The sequence below is a fragment of the Amblyraja radiata genome, chromosome 12, assembly GCF_010909765.2.
Source record: "Amblyraja radiata isolate CabotCenter1 chromosome 12, sAmbRad1.1.pri, whole genome shotgun sequence".
In the NCBI taxonomy this organism is placed as follows: Eukaryota; Metazoa; Chordata; class Chondrichthyes; order Rajiformes; family Rajidae; genus Amblyraja; species Amblyraja radiata.
This window is the reverse complement of record NC_045967.1, coordinates 56,927,238-56,947,609: the sequence shown is the minus strand read 5'-3', so window position 1 is coordinate 56,947,609 and position 20,372 is coordinate 56,927,238. Positions and strand designations below refer to the sequence as shown.

Below are 20,372 nucleotides of genomic sequence, written 5' to 3'. Positions count from 1 at the left end.
TGAAATTCTTACTTGCTGTACATAAAAGACCTGTAAATGCAATAAACTCTTCTGAAAGCACAATTTTTCTCATCATTCTGATCCTTGGTACTCAGAGCAACAACACTCAATCTATCAACCCTGGGCAGCACAGTGGCGCAGCTGGCAGAGCTGATGCCTCACAGCATCAGAAACCTGGTTCAACCCTGACCTCGGGTGCTGTTTGTGTGAAGATGCACGTTCTCCATGTGACTGCATGGGTTTCCTCCCATGGCTCAAAGTCATGTGGGTTTGTAGGTTAATTGGCCTCTGTAAATTGTCCCGTGTAGAGGGATGGGACAATGGGATACTATAAAACTAATGTGAATGGGTGATCTGTGGTCGGTGGTGTGAAGAAGGGCCTGCTTCCATGCTGTATCTCTGAACTATATTAAAGTATCCCACTTTGGTGCTTTTTAAACTCAGGAAACAGTATAACCAGTAGAATAATAATCTGTTGTGAAGACCTTCCACTTAATTTATGATGTGAATTTCAAGGTCAATGCAAACAGAAAATTTGCCTTAAATTTTCATGTCTTAAATGCAGCAAGAGGTACAACATTGTTAGAACTTCTGCAAATCTGGATTATTTCTGTATCTTTCCACTCTGTGCTGTTCCAAGTATGGACCCCAATCAGGTGCTGACACACAAGCAGCAGAAATCTTCTGTGGAAAGGAAAAATAAAACAATTAATTAATTCATTCTTTAAATGGGTTCAGGAGGCTCAATATGTGAAGCAAATTTAGCTCAAGGAACTATCTGCTGAGGGTCGCAGAGTTGAAAGTTTGGAGGTGGAAGACATAAGATCCATGCGAGTTTGTGTTACCCAGAGACCTGGACAGTCAATGGAAAATCATTAAACTACATTTAGAACTCAAAAGATGTTGAGAACTATTTCATTGCTTTAACAAGTCACTGAGGCATGGAGAGAGGATGGGTTCAGATTGAGGAGATGTTTGGGTAATTTGTGTGATCAGTAAGTTATAGTTATAGACTCATACAGCACAGAAACAGGCCCTTCTGCTCAACTTGTCCATGCCAACCGATATACCCTATCCATACTAGTCCCATTTCCCTGCGTTTGGCCAATATCATTCTTAACCTCATCCATGAACCTGTCCAAATGTTTTTTTTAATATTGTTCTTATACCTCCTTTGGAAGCTCATTCCATACAAACACTATCTTTGAGTGAAAAGGTTGCTCCTCAGGTTCTTATTAAATCTTTCCTCTCTCCTCTTAAACCTATTTCCTCTGGTTCTTGATTCCTCTACTCTGGGTAAAATTTACCCCCCGAAAGGAAGAACCAAGGAGGGAGTGTTCTCTGCAGAAGAAAGAAAAAGGTGGGAGTACAATGTGACTGGTGATGGGATCATGTTGAACATGGCAGAGCTGTCAGAGTATGATGCATTGGATACTAAGTCTGGTGGGGTGAGAAGTGAAGACCAGGGAACTCCATCTGTATGGGACTAAGCATCACACGGGAGGGCTGGTGACCAACGCAATATTACACCTCTCCACCAATTCCAATATTGCTCGCCAGTGGGTGAGTGGGGGGCTTTCTGTTGTGCTAGTATGGGTGTTGCATGCCCCAAGTACTGGTTTCCAGAGGGCTAGTATAGACATTGTGGGCCGAATGGATTTTTTGGCTGGCAGCCAACTGTTGCAGTGATTTTAAAAGCCAGGCCAAGGCAAACAATTGGGCAGCAGCCACCCGACAACCAAAATTCATTTTGTGAACACAAACTTGTTAAAAAGATGAGGCAAACAATTGGGCAGCAGCCACCTTACAGCCGCATCGAGGGGACTCACCCTGGAGTAGACGTGCGTTCAGTGTTATTCGCAGCTCAGAAAGCCGTGCCTCTCTCGCTTCTTGGGTCTGGCAGAGACTGAGTGAGGGACTGCACTTCCGGGTTTTATAGTCCCTCTCCCCTGCCGCCAGCGGGGGCAGCAGAGAGAATGGGGAATTTATTTTAAACATTAATATCTCTCTGATTTTTCATCGATGGAAAAATTCCTCCGGTCCTGGAAGGCGGAATGGGGCTCTGAGCGAGGTGGTCAAAAATGACGGCCGTAGATGGCGGCGTTCTCTCGGAAATCACAGCACAGCGAGCCAAAAGCGGTCAAGATCAGACTTTAAGTAATACTAGACCAAGTGCAGACCCATTGGGACTGTTCCCCCAATGTGCGGTTGTGGGGGGGGGGGGGGAGGCGGCATGCAGCGTCACACACACTAACTATCCCCCCCCCCCCGCACTCACGCTAATTACCCCCCTTGATATTATATTAATATTATTAATTTGCTCTTTTTACCCCATAACCACTGACGCATGGCCCCCAACTTGCAGTCACATCTAGAGAGGATGGGGGGGGGGGGGGGGGGTTAGAGACACAGAGAGGGGCAAGAGGGATGGGGGTGGAGAGGAGGAGAAGAGGAATGGTGGGTGAGGGGGGAAAGGTGGGGGAGGAGGGGAGGAGAGAGAGAGGGTGAGAGTGAGGGGGAGAGAGAGGGGGTGCTGAGAGGGGGGTGTGGAGGGAAAGGGGTTTAGGGGAGGGTGGGGGAGGGGATGAAGGGGATGGAGGGGAGAGAGAGGGGGGAGAGAGGGGAGGGGGGAGGAGAGAGGGAGAGGAGAGATGGGGAGGAGAGAGGGGAGGGGGGAGAGAGAGGGTGTGCTGAGAGGGGGGGTGAGGTGAGGGGAGGGGGAGAGGTGGGGAGCAGGGAGGGGGAGGGAGGGTGGAGGGAAGGGGGTAGGGGTGTGTGGAGGGGAGGGGGGTTTAGGGGAGGGACGGTGGGGGAGGGGATGGAGGGGAGGAGAGGGAGAAAAAGAGGGGAGAGAGAGAGGGGGGGAGGGGGGTGGAGAGGAGAGGAGAGGGGGGGAGGGGGGAGGAGGAGAGGGGGGGAGGGGAGGGGGGAGAGGAGAGGGGGGGAGAGGAGAGGGGGGAGAGGAGAGGGGGGAGAGGAGAGGGGGGAGAGGAGAGGGGGAGAGGAGAGGGGGGGAGATGGGGAGAGAGGAGAGGGAGGGGGGGGAGAGGAGGGAGGGGGGGAAGAGGAGAGAGGGGGGATAGAGGAGGGAGGAGAGGAGAGGAGGGGGGGGAGAGGAGGGGGGGGATTAAAGCATTGTTTATTTCTTTTTTTTTCATAGCATTGAATTTTATTATTTCTCTGTGTCCCTCTCTGTGTCCCGCCCTCAAAGCCCAAAATCCACTCCCCTATAAATTTGTTCAATTATTTCCTGAAATCTATCTATATTACTAAATCTCAGTTCTTGACCGCTTTTGGCCTTCTGTGCTGCGATTTCGATGATGATATGATATGATACTCTCAGTGACAGCTTCTATCCCTCTGTTATCACGCTTCTGAACGGTCCTTCCATAAACTAGGGTACTGTCAAATTCACCTCTACCCTGTTGTGGCTTTGTCTGTTGAACTGATGAGTTACAATGCTGAGAAATATTCTGCACTCTGTATCCTTCCCTTCATTCTACCTATTGTACGATCTTGACTTGATTGTATTTGTGTCTGGTACATCTGATTTGATTGGATGCAAAACAAAGCTTTTCTCTTTATACGTGACAATAATAAACCTAAACCTCTCAATTATGATCTCTAACTTTCCAGGAATCTTGGAGACATGATATGTTAAGGAGTGAGGATACTTCACATTCTGTTTACCAAGTTGTGTCCTCACCTCGTATAATGTGGAGCCCTCAGCTTGGACAACTTTCACAATGGCAATGATGGGGATCCACATAATGCAGCAGATGATCGTACACCAGCCGAGAGCTATTGCCCAGGTGGGGTACTCGATGAGTCCGTATGTTGGTGGGGTGAATGTGACCAAAGACCAGACCAAGACCACCTGTTTCAAATAATTGCACAGAAAGATGTCAGAGATGCAATGAGTTAGACAATTGGTGATTTTCATTAATAAAATAATTAAACTCTTACCACCAACAAGCACGGTGAGATAAAACACCAGCACACTCTCCACCACAGCCAGAACATCCAATCCTTCTCCCCAATCATCGTCTCAATGTCCCTGATGAATCTGTTCACCCCTGTGGACAGCAGGAATATAGAGATACTCAATAACGTATCATCTTGTCTTTAGGGGAAGTTTAGAGTCATTGAGTCGTACAGCATGGAAAGGAAACAGACCATCAGCCCAACTCATCCACGCCAGCCAAGAATTCCTATTTAAGAAGTTCCATTTGCCCATGTTTAGCCTATTTTCTAAACCTTTCCTCACCATATATTTGTCCAAGTGTCTTTTAAACTTGTTATAGTACCTGTCTTAATCTTACCCTTTCACCATAAACTTAAGTCTTCTGATTCTTGATTTGTCTACTCTAGGTAAAAGACTCCGTATTCACCATATCTTCATTTGGTCTAGAGTGCATTCAGGAAGTATTTAGACCTCTTCACTTTTCCACATTTTGTTACGTTACAGCATTATTCTAAAATGGGTTAAATTCTTTTTTTTTTATTATCAATTTACACACAATTACCCCATAATTAAAAAATGAAAACAGGTGCTTTGAAATTTTCACAAGTAATTAAAAATAAATAACTGAAATATCACATTTACATAAGTATTCAGACCCTTTACTCAGTACTTTGTTGAAGCACCTTTGGCAGCAATTACAGCCTCAAGTCTTCTTGGGTATGACACTAAAGGCTTGGCACACCTGTATTTGGGTAATTTTTCCCATACTACTCTGCAGATCCTCTCAAGCTCTGTCAGGTTGGATGGGGAGCATCAATGCCCAGCTATTTTCAGGTCCCTCCAGAGATGTTCGATCAGGTTCAAGCTCTAGCTGGAGCACTAAAGCTCATTGTCACAAAGCCACTCCTGCATTATCTTAGCTGTGTGCTTAGAGTCGTTGTCCTGTTGGAAGGTGAACCTCTGCCCCAGTCTGAGGTCCAGAACGCTCTGGAGCAGGTTTTCATCAAGGATCTCTCTGTATTTTGCTCCGTTCATCTTAGCTCAATCCTGACTAGTCTCCCAGTTCCTGCCGCTGAAAAACATCCCCGAAAAACAATTTTTCGAGGATGTAACTAGTAGAGTGGATAAGGGAGAACCAGTGGATGTGTTATATCTGGACTTTCAGAAGGCTTTCGACAAGGTCCCACCTAAGAGATTAGTATACAAACTTAAAGCACACGGTATTGGGGGTTCAGTATTGATGTGGATAGAGAACTGGCTGTCAGACAGGAAGCAAAGAGTAGGAGTAAACAGGTCCTTTTCACAATGGCAGGCAGTGACTAGTGGGGTACTGCAAGGCTCAGTGCTGGGACCCCAGCTATTTACAATATATATTAATGATTTGGACGAGGGAATTGAATGCAACATCTCCAAGTTTGCGGACGACACGAAGCTGGGGGGCAGTGTTAGCTGTGGGGAGGATGCTAGGAGGCTGCAAGGTGACTTGGTAGGGCTGGATGAGTGGGCAAATGCATGGCAGATGCAGTATAATGTGGATAAATGTGAGGTTATCCACTTTGGTGGCAAAAACAGGAAAGTAGACTATTATCTGAATGGTGGCCGATTAGGAAAAGGGGAGATGCAACGAGACCTGGGTGTCATGGTACACCAGTCATTGAAAGTTGGCATGCAGGTGCAGCAGGCAGTGAAGAAAGCGAATGGTATGTTAGCATTCATAGCAAAAGGATTTGAGTATAGGAGCAGGGAAGTTCTACTGCAGTTGTACAGGGTCTTGGTGAGACCACACCTGGAGTATTGCATGCAGTTTTGGTCTCCTAATCTGAGGAAAGACATTCTTGCCATAGAGGGAGTACAGAGAAGGTTCACCAGACTGATTCCTGGGATGTCAGGACTTTCATATGAAGAAAGACTGGATAAACGCGGCTTGTACTCGCTAGAATTTAGAAGATTGAGGGAGGATCTTATAGAAACTTACAAAATTCTTAAGGGGTTGGACAGGCTAGATGCAGGAAGATTGTTCCCGATGTTGGGGAAGGCCAGAACAAGGGGTCACAGTTTAAGGATAAGGGGGAAATCTTTTAGGACCAAGATGAGGAAAACTTTTTTCACACAGAGAGTGGTGAATCTCTGGAATTCTCTGCCACAGAAGGTAGTTGAGGCCAGTTCATTGGCTATATTTAAGAAGGAGTTAGATGTGGCCCTTGTGGAGACAGGTATCAGGGGGTATGGAGAGAAGGCAGGTACAGGATACTGAGTTGGATGATCAGCCATGATATTATTAAATGGCGGTGCAGGCTCGAAGGGCTGAATGGCCAACTCCTGCACCTATTTTCTATGTTTCTATCCCCACACCTTGATGCTGCCACCACCATGCTTCACCGTAGGTATGGTATTGGCCAGGTGAAGAGCGGTGCCTGGTTTTCTCCAGACGTAAAACTTAGCATTCAGGCGAAAGAGTTCAATCTTGGTTTCATCAGACAAGAGAATCTTGTTTCTTATGCCTTTTGGCAAACTCCAAGCAGGCTGTCATGTGCCTTTTACTGAGGAGTCCCTTCCATCTGGCCAATCAACCATAAATGTCTGATTGGTGGAGTGCTCCAGATATAGTAGTCCTTAGTGAAGCTTATCCCATCTCCACAGAGGAACACTGGAGCTCTGACAAAGTGACCATCGGGTTCTTGGTTACCTCCCTGACCAAGGCCCTTCTCCCCGATTGCTCAGTTTTACCGGACGGCCAGCTGTATGAAGAGTCCTGGTGTTCCAAAGCTCTTCCATTTAAGAACGACAGAGGCCACTGTGATCTTCGGGACCTGCAATGCTGCAGAAATGGTTTTATACCCTTCCCCATATCTGTGTCTCGACACAATCCTGTCTCGGAGGTCTACGGACAATTCCTTCGCCTTCATGGCTTGGTTTTTGCTCTGACATGCACTGTCAACCGTGGGATCTTACATAGACAGGTGTGTGCCTTTCCAAATCATGTCCAATCAATTTAATTTACCACTGGTGGACTCCAATCAAGTTGTAGAAACATCTCAAGAATAATCAATGGAAACAGGATGAACTTAAGCTCAGTTTTGAGTGTCATAGCAAAGGGTCTGAATATTTATGTAAATGTGATATTTCAGTTATTTATTTTTAATTACATAGCAAAAATTTCTAAATACCTATTTTTGTTTCTTCATTCTAGGGTATTGTGCGTAGATTGATGATTTAAAAAAAATGAATTTAATCAATTTTAAAATAAGGCTGTAACGTAACAAAATGTGGACAAAGTGAAGAGGTCTGAATACTTTCTGAATGCACTATATGTGACCAAAAATTAATTTGCAGCAAATACTTCAGTTAAAATATCCAGTACCTCAGCAATACAAGGGGTCATGAGCAAAGCACACAGAAGGTTATTGTGTCTTGTGAATATGGAATGAAATGGCAAAAGGCCTTTGCGGTTGAGGACAATACTATTATTCTGTAGATGAAGTTAAGTTGATTCACATCGCGTGTACTGTCTCTGTGTAATCTACTATTCACATTATTTTTAATTAAGTATGATTGTGCTATGTATAGTAAGATTTTTATTGAATTGTAAGCAAAACAAGGAATTTCACTGTACCGAGGTGTATGTCTCAATAATGGATGACCTGCCCCTCCTTTCTTCCACCTTTCCCCCCCCCCCTCTCTTCCAGCTTTCCCCCCTTGCCCCTATAATCAGTCAGAGGAAGTGTCCCAACCCGAAATGTCCATGTTCTCCAGGGATGCTGCCTGACCCGCTAAATTACTCCAGTACATTCTATCTTTTTTCCCCACAATAAAGTAGCACTGAACCATTCAACATCACCCTAGTAACTTTGAAGAAACTCAAAGATGTTCTTCTTGGTTTTTTTTCAGACAAATTAATTTGTTTTTGTTTTGTCGCTTCCCATGTTGTCTCGGCACCTACCATAGATCCAGCCCAGGCCGATGAGTTCCAGAAGAGCCACTGTAATGAGAATCCACCCGGCACAGAAATGATCAAGTAAGTTGATCCAGTAAATCCCAGCCTAAAATTAAACATGAAATTTGATACATAGATAGGCAAGTACAGTACAGGAACGGGCACTTTGGCCCACTATATTTGTGCTGAACATGATGCCTAGCTGGACTGACCTCATCTGCCTGCATATGATCCATATTTCTCTATTCCCTGTGACTATCTAAAAGCCTCTTAAACACCACTATCATCTGTCTCCACTGTCACCCCTGAGAATTCGTTCTGGGCCCCACCACGCTCTGGGGGAAAAAAAACTTGCTCTGCACATTCCCATTAAACATATAGCTATGCCCTCCAGTGTTGGAGATTTCCATCATGGGAGAAAGATTCTGATCTGTGCTTCTCATAATTTTATCAAGTCTTCCCTTAACCTCTGAGTTCCAGGGAACGCAATCCAAGTCTATACAACTCCATGCAGCTGAAACCCTCTAATCCAGGCAGAATTCTGGTAAACCTCTTCTGCAACCTCTCCGAAACATACCCAGTAACTCAATTTCATCCTTAGCAAATTACTTAATGTGTTGATATGGAGTTAAAATGGCATCCCTGTGTGTTGTCTGAAGCTTTGTGGGATACGCACAGCGACAGGCATGATGAGCTGGGGTCCAGCTTGGTGGCTGTACTGCTCAGAGAGACAAGATCGATTTTACACATGGCAAATCACTCACCCAGGTATATTATCCTGTGTTATCATGAAATACTACTTCAGTTTTTGTTGATTCCATTATTTCTACAAAGCATAGAAGGGGGCATCTCAGTCAATCTATGCCTCCATTAGCTTTCCCCTTAACTTATTCTCTCCACATTACCATCAATAAACTCAATAACCAACACGTCTTTCGGAGACCTGCATGTAGGTGGAAACTGGAGCACCCAGAGAAAAGCATTGTAGTTACAGGGAGAGTGTGCAAACTCGACACAGACAGTTCTGAAGTTCAACATTGAACAGGCACCACTGATGACATGAGGCAACGGCTCTACCAGCTGCATCACTGCCAACCATTGCTCTGCTTTTGAAATGGTCCCCATTGCTCAAATAAATTGTCTTATCAGTGGGATAGAGGAATAGAGACATAAATACAGATAAAGGCCCTTCAACCCTACTCAGCAGTCACTAGTGGGGTGCCGCAAGGCTCAGTGCTGGAACACCAGTTATTTACAATATAAATGATTTAGACGAGGGAATTACGTTTACGGATGACACAATGTTGGGTGGCAGTGTGAGCTGTGAGCAGGATGCTATGAGGCTGCAGGGTGACTTGGATAGGTTGGGTGAGTGGGCAGAAGCATGGCAGATGAAGTACAATGTGGATAAATGTGAGATTATCTACTTTAGTAGTAAGAACAGGAAGGCAGATTATTACCTGAATGCTGTCAAATTAGGAAAAGGGGAGGGTGCAACAAGACCTGGGTGTGCTTGTATATCAGTCACTGAAAGTAAGCATGCAGGTACAGCAGGCAGTGAAGAAAGCTAATGGCATGTTGGCCTTCATTGCGAGAGGATGTGAGTTTAGGAGCAAGGAGGTCTTACTGCTGTTGTTCAGTGCCCTGATGAGATCGCACCTGGAGTATTGTACGTAGAAAAGAACTGCAGATGCGAGTTTAAATTGAAGGGACACACAGTGGATAATGCTGGAGTAACTCAGCAGGACAGGCAGCATCTCTGGAGAGAAGGAATGTATGACGTTTCGGGGAAGACCCTTCTTCAGACTGGCACTGGTGAGACCGCACCTGGAGTATTGTGTGCAATTTTGGTTTCCTAATTTGAGGAAGGACAATATTGCTATTGAGGGAGTACAGCGTAGGTTCACCAGGTTAGTTCCCAGGATGACGGTGAAAGAGCTAATAGTTAAATCTAAAATGGAGTCGTTCTTCTACAAAAGCATGGACTAATAGAACAAAAGAATGGCTCGGTGCCAAGTCTGAATGACTTTGTAAATTATATGAAACAATATGGAGGACAGGTTGTCTTTTCAATAAAGACGTTAAGATGGCAGCCTGCAGTAATAACATGTGCTTCTCCAAGGCCATAAAGAAGCCAAGATTGAAAAAAATAGCTGAATCTCCAGAGATAAGTATGGAGAGGGTTTGTCATTGGATGAGCTCGATTTGGACCCAGCTTTCTTATATTCTGAAATGCTACAGAATCTTTCAGTCATGCCATATTCAGACTTGGTAGGATTGTTTTACTGATAAGAATAATGTATAATTGTGCTAACTCTCCTTTGTTCTGTGAGTGGGAGCACGAGAAGCACTGAGCAATGTTTGTGCTCATTGTAATCTCGCCACTTCCGTCTCACGAATCAATTAAAGATTGCCATGGTCTACCTTCAACGGTTGTTGCTATCTGCTTTTTAAGAAGCTAACTTTCACAACGGGACTGACATATTGTGAACGAATGGGTCGACTGGGCTTGTATTCACTGGAATTTAGAAAGATGAAAGGGAATTTTATAGAAACATATAAAATTCTTAAAGGATTGGGCTGGCTAGATGCAGGAAAAAACCATGATGATGGGAGTGTCCAGAACCAGGGGTCATGGTTTAAGAAAAAGGGGTCGGCCATTTAGGACTGAGATGAGGAAAAACTATTTCACCCAGAGAGTTGTGAATCTGTTGAATTCTCTGCCACAGAACGCAGTGGAGGCCAATTCACTGAATGTTTTCAAGAGAGAGTTAGATTTAGCTTTTAGGTCTAAAGGAATCAAGGGATATGGGGTAAAAGCAGGAATGGGGTACTGATTTTAGATGATCAGCCATGGTCATATTGAATGGCGGTGCTGGCTCGAAGGGCCGAATGGCCAACTCCTGCACCTATTTTTGAATGTTTCTATATTTCATCTGTGCCAACCATGTTGCTCCATCTAACCTAGTCACATTTGCCTGCATTTGGTCCATATCTCTCTAAACCTTTTCTATCCATATACCTGTCCAGGTATGTCCATTTTACATTGCTTCTTCTGGGCACAACCAGTCAGTATGAAACTGGCTGGCACCGTGGGTGGAGACAAAGAGCGGAACTCACTATCAAAACATGAAGGGGACGGGGGACACAATTTTTTGGTGGCCGCGTGAGCATACACCCACTCACACGCGCGCGAGGCTTCGGAGGCTCAATCCAGCGCCAAATGCAGCTCAACTGCCTGTCTCACCGGGCTAACCAACAGCCCTGTCTAGACTGACGGGATACCAGCGCTGCTTCTCCGCGCTGGCCATATTTCCCGCAAGCCCAGGCAGGTTAACCTGGAGGGGATGTCGCCCACCTCTCAAAACATGGGGGGGACGTGTCCCCTCTGGCCCCCCCGGGTTTTCCGCCCCTGGTGGATAGGGTTTGGAGGTCATAATGTCAGTGTGATTGAAGGATCAGCACTCGGATCTGGGGGACGGTGGCTGGGATTGGGGAGGATTGGATGGAGGTGCCATGCCATGTCGAGTTCTGGGATTGGAGGAAAGCTGGTTGAAGTGTGATGGAACAGAGTTGTTAGGACGGGAAATAGAATACAGGGTGGTCTATGTTTCTGACTGGATCCCACAGACCATGTGAAGGGCTAGGAGATGATCAGAGCATGAAAACAGATGTATGGATAGGAAGGGTCCGGAGGGCTATGGGCCAAATGCAAGTAAATTGCATGGTGAGATCACAGGAGAGATGTGGGCTGACAGTGGAGGTGAGGGATTGAACAAAGACTCAGGGGTTCCTGAAGGGAATCAGGGAGCTGACACTAGGAGTTTGGATGGATGCATCCGGAGGGATTGTCAGAGCTGGGCTTGGGGTAAATTATGGGGATGGTTGGACACATCACGATGCATTGACAGATTGAGTGGTGTAAAGTGGATCACTTCATGGATTCCCTGTCCCCACTCAACGTGTCACAATGGTGGTGGGGTAAAATTCTATGGGGCTCGTCTTTAAAATCCAACCCATCAAATCCAAACCCACTCAGTTTTGGCTACTTGTCCTTTAGCATTTAAATGATCATGGAGAAAACATACCTGTGTCACATATATAAGGCCAAGGACATAGAATGACAAACAAATGGCAATCGTCAAAGGAAGGCGCTTTGTCCGAAGAAATGAAGGGAACAGGTCCAGCAGAATTGTTACGATTGTTTCTGATGAAAGAAAGTATAAAATGAGAAGACTGATTAATTGTTTGTAACACATAACACAAATTGGATAGAATGTGATCGATTAATTCTTGGTTCTTGGTTTCCTGGACCTCCAAAAATATTCCAAATGGAATTTAAACTGGAGGTGGCGGAGGGTGGACTTAAACAAAAAAGGGTTCTTGGAGAAATAGAGCTACCTTAAATTTAGTTGCGTCTGGTTGAGTAACTATGGTAAGGTGAAGACTATTGCATGCTTTAATTGTGCGGGGGAAGAATTAATTGCGGATACATCTGTCTTGGTAGCTGGTATCTCAAATTGGATTGAATGCCCTCGTCTGCTCCTAATAGGTTTGGGTTTGGTGTATTAAGGCACATTATTTGTATTATGAGGGCCAAATTGGTTCTAATGCAATTTTGTTTGGGAACTAGAAAAACTGATCTCACAGTGCTACCTGTGGCCTTCCAAATATAAATAGTGTTCCCTAATCAACTATTAAAAATTGATCTAAAACATATGGTCTAAGCATGCTTCCAAACCAGTCTAGCCACTTAATGTACTCAGATTCCTGCTTTAACACTGGATCTTCATGCATCAGTCTTGCTCACTCCACAAAACTGTGGTTTTGAGTCCAAGAATCCGGGTTTTATCCGAGCATATTTCTTCTCTTCCTTAATTCATATAATGATACCTCCAACTACTCCTGGTTTCATTCATCCTGTGCCCACTGCATTACTAAAGGTGTCACAAACCAAAGGCAGCTGTCATGAGGTTTCTATTCTTAAGTAAGTGTTATTTAAAGGATCTGTTCTTGAGAACTTCCATTAACTGAATTTTCTGAAAATCTGAAACCAGCAGTTTCAATGATTGATTAACATTATTTATTGTCTTCCCCTGTACAATGGTACAGAACCAGAATGTGCCACGTCCACTTGCTTGCTATGTATAGTTTTATTTTGAAGACAAGTTATCTGTTAAATGGACCAGCTGCTACTCCTATTCCATAAACTTGTGAAGATGTTTGCATTTCTGTCACTGACTTTCCTGTCTTCAAGGGAGTTTATATTGAAGAGGTTCACGTGTCGTATAAACAATTTAATATTTAAACGATACAGCTCGACAATTAGTACAAAAGGGCAAGGTGTGTGTTAATGTGTTCACTGCAAAGTGAAGACTAGCTCCGTCATCCGCTGTACTCCGTCATCCGACCACCCAGGTGGGGTGTTGATTTGTCGGCCCAGATCACACCTGGTCCACGTGAGTGCTTGAACGAAGGTTCGTGACTAAAGTGGCTCAGCCCGCCTCATGACTCCCCCCCAGAACTGGAGTATTGGAGGCGGTTAGGCTGTCGAGTGAGGCGGCCTGATCTTGTGTATGTGTCCCCTGTGTTCGGGGTTGCAGTTGGTTGAGTTGAGGGTGGCTTTGGTCGTGATGGTGGACGCCCTCTGCGGCGGGGTTATGCCACCTGCACTGGTTGGTCAATGTTCAAGTGCCCATGGAGACACTCGTGTCTGCCGCCCATGTTGATGATGAAAGCCGTGGTGTCGTTTTGCAGTACTCTGAAGGGTCCCTTGTAAGACTTTTGCAGTGGTGTACGGTGGGAATCTCGGCGAAGGAAGACGTACTGGCAGTCCTGGAGATCGGTGGGACGTACGTGATTGTGAGAACGTGTCGGGGCGTTGGGACGTGAGAAAGCGTGCCCACATTCTCACATAGGCACGTCAGCATGGTCGTGGGTTGTTCCTGATGTCCACGCGCCGCCGGGATTAAGTCCCCTGAGCGTAAGCGAGGAGCCGTACACTAGCTCGGCCGAGGAAGTTGCCAGGTCCTCCTTTGGGAGAGTGCGTATACCTAGCATGACTCACGGCAATTCGTCCATCCAGTCTGGGCCCGTGAGCCGTGCCTTGAGGGATGCCTTCATGTGCCGGTGAAAACGATCCACTAGGCCGTTTGCTTGCAGGTGGGAGGCCGTGGTGTGGTGCAACTTGGTGCCAAGCAGCCGGGCCATTGCTGACCACAGCTCGGAGCTTAACTGCGCACCTCTGTCGGAGAAGATGTCTGCCGGCACGCCAAAGCGGGCGATCCAGTGGGCAGTGAGGGCATGTGCACAGGTCGCAGTGGAGGTATCCGAGAGTGGGACGGCTTCCGGCCATCTCGTGAACTTGTCCACGATGATGAAGAAGTGGGTGACACCTCTGGATGGGGGGCAGCGGTCCAACAATGTTGATGTGGATGCGGTTGGAACGCCGGTGCGCAGGGCAAAGTTCTGCAGCGCCGCCTTGATGTGTCGCTGAATCTTGGAGGTTTGACATGAGATTCACGCTCTGGCCCAGTTGCCGACTTGATTGCGCAACCCGTGCTACATGAACTTGGCTGCCATCAGTGCCTTTGTTGTCCGGATGGAAGGGTGAGCAAGGCCGTGAATCATGTCGAAAATCCGGCAACGCCAGGCAGCGGGGATGATGGGTCGTGGCTATCCCGTGGGCACGTCGCAGAGGAGTGTGGTGTCAGCGGGCCCGAATCGCACATCCTCCAACAGCAGCCCTGAGATGGTGGTGCGGTAGGCGGGCATCTCTTCATCCTCTCGCAGGGCGGCCAACACGACCGTGTAGTCAACACCTGGGGCCAGAGCGTGGATGGCATTGATGGCGGTGAAGCACAACGCATCTGCGACCTGGTTGCTCTTGCCTGCGATGTGCTGGACGCAAGTTGTAGGTCAGGTGGCGCTGATGTCGGGCTGACCAAGGATCAGACACTTTGGCAAAGGCAAACATGAGAGGCTTGTGATCAGTGAAAGCTGTGAAATCCCTGCCCTCGACGAAGTAGCGGAAATGCCGGATGGCCAGTTAGAGAGCAAGGAGCTCCCGGTCGAAAACACTGTACTTCTGCTTGTGGGGTCTCAGATGACGACTGAAAAAGTCGAGGGGCTGCCAGCTTCCATCGATCAGTTCCAGCACTCCACCCACGACTGTGCCAGTTGCATCAACCGTGAGAGCTGTTTGGCCGTGGATGTACTAGCATCTTTGCCTTTACCAGCGCCTCCTTGGAGTTGTTAAACGTGGTCATGGCTGTGTTGTCCCAAACGAGCTCTTTCGGCTTGTTGGCCAGGGCCTTGAACAGCGATTGCATGATCCTGGCGGCTGCTGGCACGAAGCGGTGGTAGAAGTTGACCATGCTCATTGACAAACTCTTCACAGTAGAGGATTTGGCAAACTTGTGAATGGCCTCGACCATGGTCGGGAGCGGGACCGCTCCATGCTGGTTGATGTGGCGGCCAAGGAAGTTGATGGAAGTGAGGCCAAACTGACACTTGGCAAGATTGATGGCCAGGCCATGCTCGTTGAGCCTCTGGCAGAGCTGCCGGAATTATGTGCAGTTCCTGGCGAGAACAGTTGGCGACGAGGATGTAATCGAGATAAATGAACACGAAGTCCAGCCCGCAGCCCACCATGTCCATGAGCCGTTGGAAAGCTTGGGCGGCATTTTTGAGGCCGAAAGTGATGCTAAGGAACTCAAAAAGCCCGAACAGGATAATGAGGCCCGTCTTGGGGATGTCGTCTGGGTGGACCGGAATCTGATGGTAGCCGCGTACCTGGTCGATCTTCGAAAAGACCTTGTCACCTTGCCGTGGTCCTGGATGTGGGGGACAGGGTACCGGTTGGCTGTTGTGACCTCTTGAGACAGAGAAACATAGAAAATAGGTGCAGGAGGAGGCCATTCGGCCCTTTGAGCCAGCACTGCCATTCATTGTGATCATGGCTGATCGTCCCCTATCAATAACCCGTGCCTGCCTTCTCCCCATATCCCTTGACTCCACTAACCTCTAGAGCTCTATCTAACTCTCTCTTAAATCCATCCAGTGATGTGGCCTCCACTGCCCTCTGTGGCAGGGAATTCCATAAATTCACAACTCTCTGGGTGAAAACGTTTTTTCTCACCTCAGTCTTAAATGACTTCCCCTTTATTCTAAGACTGTGGCCCCTGGTTCTGGACTCGCCCAACATTGGGAACATTTTTTCTGCATCTAGTTTGTCCAGTCCTTTTATAATTTTATATGTTTCTATAAGATATCCCCTCATCCTTCTAAACTCCAGTGAATACAAGCCTAGTCTTTTCAATCTTTCCTCATATGACAGTCCCGCCATCCCAGGGATCAATCTCGTGAATCTACGCTGCACTGCCTCAATCACAAGGATGTCCTTCTTCAAATTAGGAGACCTAAACTGTACACAATTCTCTAGATGTGGTCTCACCAGAGCCCTATACAACTGCAGAAGAACCTCTTTACTCTAATACTGAAATCCTCTTGTTATGAAGGCCAATATTCCATTAGCTTTCTTCACTGCCTGCTGTACCAGTAAGCCAATTTACAGTGACCGGTGTACAAGGACGCCCAGGTCTCGCTGCACCTCCCCCTTACCTAACCTAACCCCATTGAGATAAAAATCTGCCCCCTTGTTTTTGCCGCTAAAGTGGATAACCTCATATTTATCTATATTATACTGCATCTGCCACGCATCTGCCCACTCACTCAACCTGTCCAGGTCACCCTGCAACCTCCTAACATCCTCTTCACAGTTCACACTGCCACCCAGCTTTGTGTCATCCACAAACTTGCTAGTGTTGCTCCCAATTCCCTCTTCCAAATCATTAATATATATGGTAAACAGTTGCGGCCCCAACACCGAGCCTTGCGGTACTCCACTCGCCACTGCCTGCCATTCTGAATATGGACCTGTTCACTCCTACTCTTTGCTTCCGGTCTGCCAACCAATTTTCTATCCATGTCAACACGCAACCCTCAATACCATGTGCTCTAATTTTAGTCACCAGTCTCCCGTGCGAGACCTTATCAAAGGCTTTCTGAAAGTCTAGATACACACATCCACTGGCACCCCTTCATCCATTTTACTTGACACATCCTCAAAAAATTCCAAAAGATTAGTCAAGCATGATTTCACTTTCATAAATCGATGTCGACTTGGACTAATCATTTTACTGCTATCCAAATGCCCCATTATTACCTCTTTATTATTTGACTCCAGCATCTTTCCCACCACCGAAGTCAGGATAACTGGTCTGTAATTCCCCGTTTTCTCTCTCGCTCCTTTCTTGAAAAGTGGGATAACGTTAGCTATCCTCCAATCCACAGGAACTGACCCTGAATCTATTGAACATTGGAAAATGATCACCGATGCGTTCACTATTTCTAGAGCCGCCTCCCTGAGGACCCTGGGATGCAGACCATCAGGCCCAGGGGATTTATCATCCTTCAGTCCCATTAGTCTACCGAATACTATTTCTTGCCTAATGAAAATTTCTTTCAGTTCCTCTACCCCATTAGATCCTCTGTCCTCCAGTACATCTGGGAGATTGTTTGTGTCTTCCTTAGTGGACAGATCCGAAGTACCTATTCAACTCTTCTGCCATTTCCTTGTTGCCAATAATAATTTCACCCGTCTGCCTTCAAGGGATCCACATTTGGCTTTGCTACTCTTTTACCCTTAACATATTGAAAGAAGCTTTTACTGTCCTTCTTTGTATTCCTGGCCAGCTTCCCTTCGTACTTCATCTTTTCGACACGTATTGCCCGTCTTGTTTCCTTCTGTTGTCCTATGAAAGTTTCCCAATCCTCTGGCTTCCGGCTACTCTTTGCTGTGTTATACATCTTTTCTTTTAGTTTTATTCTATCCCTAACTTCTCTTATCAGCCACGGTTGCCTCCTACTCCCCTTAGAATCTTTCTTCCTTTTTGGAAGAAAATGATCCTGCGTCTTCCGGCTTATGCCGATAAATTCCTGCCATTGCTACTCCACCGTCATTCCTGCTAGGATCCCTTTCCAGTCTACCTTGGCCAGCTCCCCTCTCATACCTTCATAATCCCCTTTGTTCAACTGCATCACTGCCAATTCCGATTTAACGTTCTCCTTCTCAAATTGCAGATTAAAACTAATCATATTATGATCACTACCTCCAAGCGGTTCCTTTACCTCGAGTTCTCTTAGCATATCTGGTTCATTGGACAACACTAAATCCAGAATTGCCTTTTCTCTGGTCAGCTCCATTACAAGCTGCTCTAAGAATCCATCTCGGAGGCATTCTACAAACTCTCTTTCTTATAACATATAACCATATAACAATTACAGCACGGAAACAGGCCATCTCGGCCCTACAAGTCCGTGCCGAACAACTTTTTTCCCTTAGTCCCACCTGCCTGCACTCATACCATAACCCTCCATTCCCTTCTCATCCATATGCCTATCCAATTTATTTTTAAATGATACCAACGAACCTGCCGCCACCACTTCCACTGGAAGCTCATTCCACACCGCTACCACTCTCTGAGTAAAGAAGTTCCCCCTCATGTTACCCCTAAGCTTCTGTCCCTTAATTCTGAAGTCATGTCCTCTTGTTCGAATCTTGGGGTCCTGAACCAACCTAATTTTCCCAGTCTACCTGCATATTGAAATCCCCCATCACCACAGTGGCATTACCTTTGTTACATGCCAGTTTTAACTCCTGCTGCAACTTACACCCTACATCCGGGCTACTATTTGGGGGTCTGTACATAACACCAATTAGTGTCTTCTTGCATTTACTATTCCTCAAATCAATCCACAGTGATTCTACCTCGTCAGTCCTTATGTCTTCCCTCGCAAGGGACTGAATTCCATCCCTCACCAGCAGTGCTACCCCCCCTCCTCTGCCCACCTGCCTGTCCTGTCTATAGGATGTATAACCCTGAATATTAATTTCCCAGGCCCGATCCCCCTGCAGCCACGTCTCAGTAATCCACACAATGTCATATCTACCAACCTCTAACTGAGCCTCAAGCTCATCTACTTTACTTCTTATACTTCGCGCATTCATATACAATACTTTTAATTCCTTACGCATCTCACCTTTCACATCAATCCCTATTACACTTGGCCATACTCTCCTATCCCTTTGTGAGCTTCCTTTCCCGTTAATTCTGGGGTCATTAACCATCTGTTTACTCTCTTTCCCTTTAACTCCGTCCTCAACTATACCACTTGACACTCCACCCCCCTTATTCAGTTTAAAACCACCCATGTAGCAGTGGCAAACCTGCCTGCCAGAATGCTGGTTCCCCACCTTTTAAGATGCAATCCGTCCCTTTTATACAGTTCCCCCTTACTCCAAAACAGATCCCAGTGATCGAAGCATCTAAATCCCTGCCTCCTGCACCAGTTCCTCAGCCACACATTCAGGTCCCGTATACTCCCTGTTCCTGCTCTCGCCAGCATGAGGAACTGGAAGCAAACCAGAGATAACAACACTGGAGGTCCTGCTTTTCAGCATTTTTCCGAGCTCTCTAAAGTCACGCTGCAGAATATTCATCCCCTTCTTTCCGACATCGTTTGTACTGACATGCACTACCACTTCCGGATGGTCACCTTCGCCCTTGAGGATTTTCTGCACTCTATCCGTGACATCCTGGATTCTGGCACCAGGAAGGCAGCACACCATCCTCGAATCCCGTCTGTTGCCGCAGAAACCCCTGTCCGTATCTCTCACAATGGAGTCTCCAACTACAATGGCGTTGCCTGACGTTGGCCTCTTTGGTTTTGGCTCAACAGCCCTTTTTGCTTCACAAGCCAGACCGCCGCTCAGTGTGATAACGTCTTCTGTCCCAACAGCTTCTAAGTGGGTGAACCTGTTCACAAGAGGTTCAATCCCCGGGGACCTTTGCATTCCATGTTTCCCTCCCTTTCTCACCGTCACCCACCTTCTCTCTTCCAGTACCTTAGGTGTAACAATCTTACTGTAGGACTTGTCGAGGAACGACTCAGTTTCCTGGACAAACCTGAGGACATTCACTTGCTTCTCCAGTTCCCAAACACGGTCCTTCAGGAGCTGTACCTGGATGCACTTCTCACATTTGTAGCAGTCCGAGGCACCAGCAGTGTCCTTGACCTCCCACATACTGCAAGCATCACACTGAATCAGCTTGCCTGACATCTCCTTCTTTCGTCTCTCCCTCTCCAGCGTTTTGCGTATCCTCCTTTCCTCAGCCTCCTCGCCGAAGACTCTCGAGCCAAAGACTCACACTTTTCTCGCAGGGCACTTCCCTCACTGCCGCTCCCTAAGAGCCGTCTTGCTAATATTGACTGCTAAATTGCCTAATTTACCAATTTACAAACCAAATTCCTCAGTTTTAAACTGTTTTCCCCCTCTGACTCACTTCTAACTCTCCTCCCACTCGGGCTAGAGCCAATCAGTGCTTTCTCCTGCTTCTCTTTGTTGCTGTT

General features: G+C 46.6%; 1 protein-coding gene across 1 annotated transcript in view; it reads right to left on the bottom strand.

Moving 5' to 3' along the window:
* Positions 1–436: 436 nt before the first annotated feature.
* The window catches only part of LOC116979251 (sodium- and chloride-dependent neutral and basic amino acid transporter B(0+)-like), a 71,211-nt gene continuing 51,275 nt past the window's right edge, over positions 437–20,372 (bottom strand). Inside the window, exons 10-14 of the mRNA XM_033030851.1 lie at positions 11,987–12,105; positions 7,905–8,004; positions 3,967–4,076; positions 3,707–3,877; positions 437–684 (exon numbers count right to left, since the gene is read on the bottom strand). Coding sequence (XP_032886742.1) covers positions 583–684; positions 3,707–3,877; positions 3,967–4,076; positions 7,905–8,004; positions 11,987–12,105 — 602 coding nt within the window. The 3' untranslated portion in view covers positions 437–582. The remainder of the gene's footprint in view (positions 685–3,706; positions 3,878–3,966; positions 4,077–7,904; positions 8,005–11,986; positions 12,106–20,372) is intronic.